The 7,033-nt window shown below is 32.0% G+C and overlaps 1 protein-coding gene across 2 annotated transcripts in view; it reads right to left on the bottom strand.

Annotated features, from left to right (window-relative positions):
• LOC136837101 (calpain-9-like) overlaps window positions 1–7,033 on the bottom strand; it is a 296,927-nt gene that overhangs the window by 131,192 nt on the left and 158,702 nt on the right. For both annotated transcript variants that reach the window (XM_067101715.1, XM_067101718.1), the window contains one exon: window positions 6,318–6,393. In XM_067101715.1, coding sequence (XP_066957816.1) covers window positions 6,318–6,393 — 76 coding nt within the window. The remainder of the gene's footprint in view (window positions 1–6,317; window positions 6,394–7,033) is intronic.

Genomic DNA, 7,033 nt, shown 5'->3' with positions numbered 1-7,033 from the left:
TGAATGATGAAATTAACTTTTTGCTATATCTAATATCTATATTTATTTCTATATCTATATGAGTATGGGATTTGAAATTTCATATCATTACAGAACTTTTTGTTTTCCATTTGCAAGAAATCACTTTCTAATGTTCTGATATCTTGATTTGTGGGAAGAGTATAGAAATAAAATTAATCCTTAACTATATTCTCCATATATATATATATATCTTATATATATATATATATATATATATATATATATATATATATATTTATGAGCTTGGGCCTGAAATTTCATATCATTACGAGAACTTCAGTTTTCAGTAGATAATAAAGTGATATCACTAATCCTCTTACAATATCTTAATATCTTGATACCTGTTGGGCCAAGTATAGAATAATAAAATTAACCTTTCAATATATCTATATCTTTCTTATGATTATGGGGTCTGAAATTTCATATCATTACGAGAACTTCAATTTTCAATGGATAATGAAGTGAAATCACTAATCCTCTATACAATATCTTAATATCTTGATACCCTGTTGGGCCAAGTATAGAATAATAAAATTAACCTTTCAATATATCTATATCTATATCTATATCTTATGACTATGGGGCCTGAAATTTCATGCCATCACGAGAACTTCTCTGTTTTCCACTTGCAATGAAGACAAAACATTAGTCTTTCAATATTTTGGTATCTTAATACCCTACTGGGGTGATTATAGAATGATAAAATACCTCAATACTTTGGTAGGGTGATTATGAAATAATAAAATCAACCCTTTCATATATCTGATTATGAAATAATAAAATTTACCCTTTCATATATCTGATTATGAAATAATAAAATTTACCCTTTCATATATCTGATTATGAAATAATAAAATTTACCCTTTCATATATCTGATTATGAAATAATAAAATTAACCCTTCTATATATCTGATTATAGAATAATAAAATTAATCCTTTCATATATCTATATCTTGATTATGAAATGAAGACACTGACTTTTTCATATCCTAATATATTACTAATGAAATGATAAAATAATTCCCTTTCATTTCGTAAATATATAGTGATTACATAGACCTTTCATAAATATTTAAGGATTGAAAAATGTCAAATATTTACTAACTAGGTATAACAGCATAACAGGAGTATATAATACCTTAATATTTCAATTATCTGATAATTTATAATCCGACGACTGTATGGATGATTCCTGGATACATAAACAAAATATATAAACAAAACAAATCTTATCTTTCAGTGCAAACAATTTGCAAAGGTATATTCATTATCATAAATTATATATATATATATATATATATATATATATATATATATATATATATATATATATATATATATATATATATATATATATATATTATTTAAAATATATTGATATATCTATGACTAGGATTAACTGAAAACATAAATTCTAGCTTTAAGATATGTAAAATCACAAATTAAACGGTTTATGCAAAATAAAACAATACTTGACATCACAAAATGCAATGTACCTGTTTTCAAAAACTCATTAATGTCTTTCAATGAAAAATAAGCGTGTCCTTTTGAGAACCTGGCCGAAAAAAAGCAAGGAAAAGAGGAAAAGGTATTTAATAAGTCTCTCTCTCTCTCTCTCTCTCTCTCTCTCTCTCTCTCTCTCTCTCTCTCTCTATATCTATATATATATATATATATATATATATATATATATATATATATATATATATATATATATATATATGAATCAATAATTTGTGCATCTATAATATTTCATACAAACATATCTTCGCTCTTAACATCCGTACCAGGAGCGCCTTCTACCACCTGCCATTATTGCAGAGACGCTTAAGTGAGTGAGTGTTGCAGAAATGCCTCTTTGCAAGGCGAGCGGACGTTGCTAATGCAACCGACAGACCACGTGGTCCGTTCCAGTGGCGCTGCGCGGTCGTCTTTTGTTTTAATCTTTTTGCTTATTTATTATTTTTATTTTATTGTCACGCTTTTGCTTTTTTACTTTTCGTTAATTGTAGCTTTGCGTTGCGCTATTCCTCGATTCTTTGTGGTTTTTAAAATTTGACTGTGAGTTGTTCATAAAATCTAAATCATTATAGTTTATATTTATATATATATATATATATATATATATATATATATATATATATATATATATATATATATATATATATATATATATATATATATATATATATATATATATATATATATATTTTTTTTTTTTTTTTTTTTTTTTTTTTTTTCTTTGTTTTCAAAATCTTTCTTATCATCTCCTGGTTTTATTATTGTTTTCTTATTTGCTTTTATTCATTGACATCATTCTCTTCCATTCCTCATCGCCTTTTAACAGTTCTACGAGGTTTATATAATTTAAAATTGTTTTGATTGATTGATTTATAGATTTTAGGCATACATGCCAAGCACTGGGGCAACTAAGGCCATTCAGCGCTGAAAAGGAAATTGACAGTAAAAGTTTGAAAGGTGTAACAGGTGGAAAACCTCAAAGCAGTTGCACTAAGAATCAGTTGTTAGGAGAGGGTTAAGGAACGTAAGATTGAAGAAAGAGAATATGAACAGAGGTACAGTAAAAGGAATGAAAGCAGTTGCAGCTAGGGGCCAAAGGGACGCTGCAAAGACACTTAAGTAATGCCCACAGTGCACCTCATGAGGTGCACTGACTGCACTAACCCCCCACTGTGTAAAAATTGTTTTAAATTTTCTTATACTTTTCTTCTAAAAAGGAATTACGCAACAAATTGGCATCTGGAGACGAAGCTTTGACCTTGGCAGAAAAAAGAAAAAATAAATAATTGACATTATTGTTTATTGTTAGGTTGAAGGTTTAATGATTGTATCTCGCGGCATTCCACGGAAAGAGATAAAGAAATATTACGAATATATTAAAAATAAATAAAAAAAAACATTGACATTATTGTAGGAGATAAAAAGAATAAAAAGAGTGTATTAAACATAAATAAGAAATCATTGACATTATTGTTTATCGTTGGGTCTAATGATGGTATCTCGCGACATTCTATGGTGGGAGATAAAAAAGAAAATACAAAGAATATAATAAAAATTAAATAAAAAAAAAAAAACAGAAACTTCTCTCACAAAGTACCGCCGTGAGACAAGGACCCACAAAAAACGGAGAGTACTGTCGCTAAAAATGTCTTTAGTCGTTAATTTCACCTCAACAAAAACCTGTCCCGAACATGAAAATATACAACAAACAATTTAAAATAAATCCGCCGATGTTTCTTCGGCGCAATCGAGTTTTCTGTACAGCCGCTACAGTGTATAATCAAGGCCACTGACAATATATCTATCTTTCGTGGTCTCGATATAATGCTGTATGAGCCGCAGCCCGTGAAACTTTAACCACGGCCTGGTGGTGACCTGGCCTTTATCATTGCCAGAAGCACGATTATGGCTAACTTTAACCTTGAATAAAATAAAAACCACTAAGGCTAGAGGGCTGCAATTTGGTATGTTTGATGACTGGAGGGTGGATGATCAACATACCAATTAGCAGCTCTCTAGCCTCAGTAGTTTATAAGTTCTGAGGGTGGACAGAAAAGAGTGCGGACGGACAGACAAAGCCGGAACAATAGTTTTCTTTTGCAGAAAACTATAAAAGAGAACATAAAGAAAAGATCATTTCACTCTCATATAACCCTATGCCTTAACTGATCAACCCATACCAGAACATCAATGTAGCTTCATCCAGCATCTTGGAGTCCCAATATGGCAGTGCCCTGGAGACATGGAACCGAAGGTCATTGCCGATTGCCATAAGGGAGTAGCTCAGTGATTTGTGGTAATGGTCTACGGAATGAACAGAGGATAAAGTAATGTCACTGGGGACAGCGCCGAACAGAAGCCTAGACACTGTTCGACCAACCTTTCTTCAAAAGAGATGGCATTGTTTCTGAACACTGTCCTCGTAGCATCGGTCTAAAATGATTTCGCTTTGCGTGCGGTTGCTATAGTTAGGGTAAGATGCAAGGTATTGGATAAAAGCCTTTGTTTTCTTGTGAAAATTGTCCATATAGCTATGCCATCGGTCAAAATGACTTGTATATGTGATTACGATGTTATATAGGCCTAAGTCTTAATCAGATTAGGTTGGTTGCATCTGTTCAAGTGACTTCCTTCTATATATTACAATTTCTTCATTTGCTCCACCGTCAGGAAGTTAAAACTACAATTGCCACAATGGTTAGAGTAAATTCCTACAAAATTATAACTTTCCATTAGTAAATTCCTACAAAAAATAACCTTTCAGTAGTAAATTCCTAAAGATGAACTTTCCATTAGTAAATTCCTACAAAAGATAACTTTTCATTTCTAAATTCCTACAAGACCAACTTCCCATTAGTAATCTCCTAAAAAAATAAGTTTTCATTTCTAAATTCCTACAAAAGACTAACTTCCCATTATTAAATTCCAACAAAAAATAAGTTTTCATTTCAAATTCCTTCAAAATAATAACTTTCCATTAGGAAATTCCTACAAAAAATAACTTTTCAGTAGTAAATTCCTACAAAAAATAACTTTTCAATAGTAAATGCCTACAAAAAATAACTCTTCATTTCTAAATTCCTTCAAAATAATAACTTTCCATTAGTAAATTCCTACAAATGACTAACTTTCCATTAGTAAATTCCTACAAAATATAACTCTTCATTTCTAAATTCCTACAAAAGACTAACTTCCCATTAGTTGATTCCTACAAAAAATAACTTTTCATTTCTAAATTCCTACAAAAGACTAACTTTCCAATAGTAAATTCCTACAAAAAATTAACTTTTCATTTCTAAATTCCTACAAAAGCCTAACTTCCCATTAGCAAATTCCTACTAAAAATAACTCTTCATTTCTAAATTCCTTCAAAATAATAATTTTCCATCAGTAAATTCCTACAAAGGAAGAACATCTTCCAGTCCTCAATACCTGGCCTCTTTTCACGAGGGAGATTTCTAAGAAGAAGAAGAAAGGAGAAGACGGAGAAAAAGAGGCGAATGTCGATGTAAACATTGACAATGAAGGAAACCCTTCCCGGAGAGGCTGGGAGGTCCACCCAGAAGACCCGAAAGTGGTCCCTGGGGCCAATTTGGGAGAAGAATGTGATGCAACAGCCGTAGTCCCAGACGGGTGGTGTGTGAGGAGGGATATTACTCACTACTGCTTCTTCTTCTTCTTCTTCTTCTTCTTCTTCTTCTTCTTCTTCTTCTTCCTGCTTCTTAGTTTCTTCTTCTTCTTCTCCTCTATTACCTCCTCATCTCTTTCTACTGCTTCTCAGTCTCGTTTTCTTCTTCTCCTCGATTACCTCCTCATCTCTTCCACTTCCTTCTTAGTTTCTTCTTCTCCCTCTCCTCAATTACCTCTTCCACGATTCCTCCTCCTACTTGGTTTCCTCTTCTCCCTCTCCTCAATTACCTCCTCCACGCTTCCTCCTCCTTCTTAGACTTTCTTCATTCCTCGTCATTCTTCTTACCATTTCCTCCAACTCTCCATCTCTATCTTTGTATTCTTCCATTCTAAAACTTGATTTCCACCATTAATGTCTCTTCTTCGTGATTGTAGGCGTAGCCATCAGTTTTGTGGATGGGATCCTTTCCACAATCCTTCATAGTCTACCATAATCGCAATCCTTCTTCAGGATTGTCGTCACAATCCTATATTTCTCAGGTCTTCATAATCTACCCTTATAGGCCTTCCTCATTACTCTCATCAGTCCTATTTCACAATCCTTAATAATTTACCCTTGTCACAATCCTTCGCCATTAATCTCATCGCAATCCTATTTTACAATCCTTCGTAATCTACCCTTATAATTCTTCTTTATTACTCTCATCACAATCCTATTTCACAATCCTTCATAATCTACCTATGTCATAATCTTTCATTACTCTTATCATAATCCTATTTCACAATCCTTCATAATCTACCCTTACCATAATCCTTCTTCATTACTCTCATCACAATCCCATTGCACAATCCTTCCTGTATATACAAACTCATATTGCATGCAACTCGCCAAAATAATTCATTCAAAATCAGATGACAAAGTAACCAACAATGAACCTTGTCACAACCGTTCTTCATTACCCTCATCACAATCCCTCATAATCTACCCTTACCACAATCCTCCTTCATTATTCTCCTCACAATCCCATTTCAAACGAGGAGACATACTTTTCCTTAAACCACTGATTACCGAGACAGATCATCGAACCTACAAACGAACACACCCACTGCCTCTGGTGATGCAGACGAACGCCAATACACATACCTGGAGATGGTGGACAATTTCTCGTCCGGACTGTGACTGATGTGACCATTTCCCCAATATCTCGAAGGCGAGCTTCCTGAAAACGAAAATAAAAGAAGAGGAATGAGATCAACAAAAAATTTTGGAATGTAGTTTTTTTTTTTTTTAGGATTTTCCTGTGGTTGATCATAATTTAGTTTCGCTTCGATATGTAAATTATAAGAGAGGCAGTAATGTTTAAAAGAGTGGAACAGGACTAAGGTCAGGTTATTATTATTATTATTATTATTATTATTATTATTATTATTATTATTATTATTATTATTATTATTATTATTATTCTGAAGACGAACCTCATTATTATTATTATTATTATTATTATTATTATTATTATTATTATTATTATTATTATTCAGAAGAAGAACCCTACTCATATTGAACAGGCCCACCACAGGAGCCACTGACTTAAAATTCAAGCTTCTAAAGAATATGGCATTCATTTGAAAGGGGTAACAGAAGGTAACAGGGAATGCAGAAAGAAGAGATAAAATAATCATATTAATAACAGTGCATACACTGTAAGTAGCAGGCAGTACTAATTAAATTACGAAGACAGATTCACTGTCAAAAAAAAGTAAAACAATCTGTATTTAAAGCCCTGACATTTTACAGACTCATTATCAAATCCTCGATAAGATTAAAAGTATATAGGAATGAAAAATGACAAAGATTGAATA

The sequence above is a fragment of the Macrobrachium rosenbergii genome, chromosome 57, assembly GCF_040412425.1.
Source record: "Macrobrachium rosenbergii isolate ZJJX-2024 chromosome 57, ASM4041242v1, whole genome shotgun sequence".
Taxonomy (NCBI): domain Eukaryota; kingdom Metazoa; phylum Arthropoda; class Malacostraca; order Decapoda; family Palaemonidae; genus Macrobrachium; species Macrobrachium rosenbergii.
Note: the sequence above shows the minus strand (reverse complement) of the source record. Positions and strands in the feature narration are given on the sequence as shown.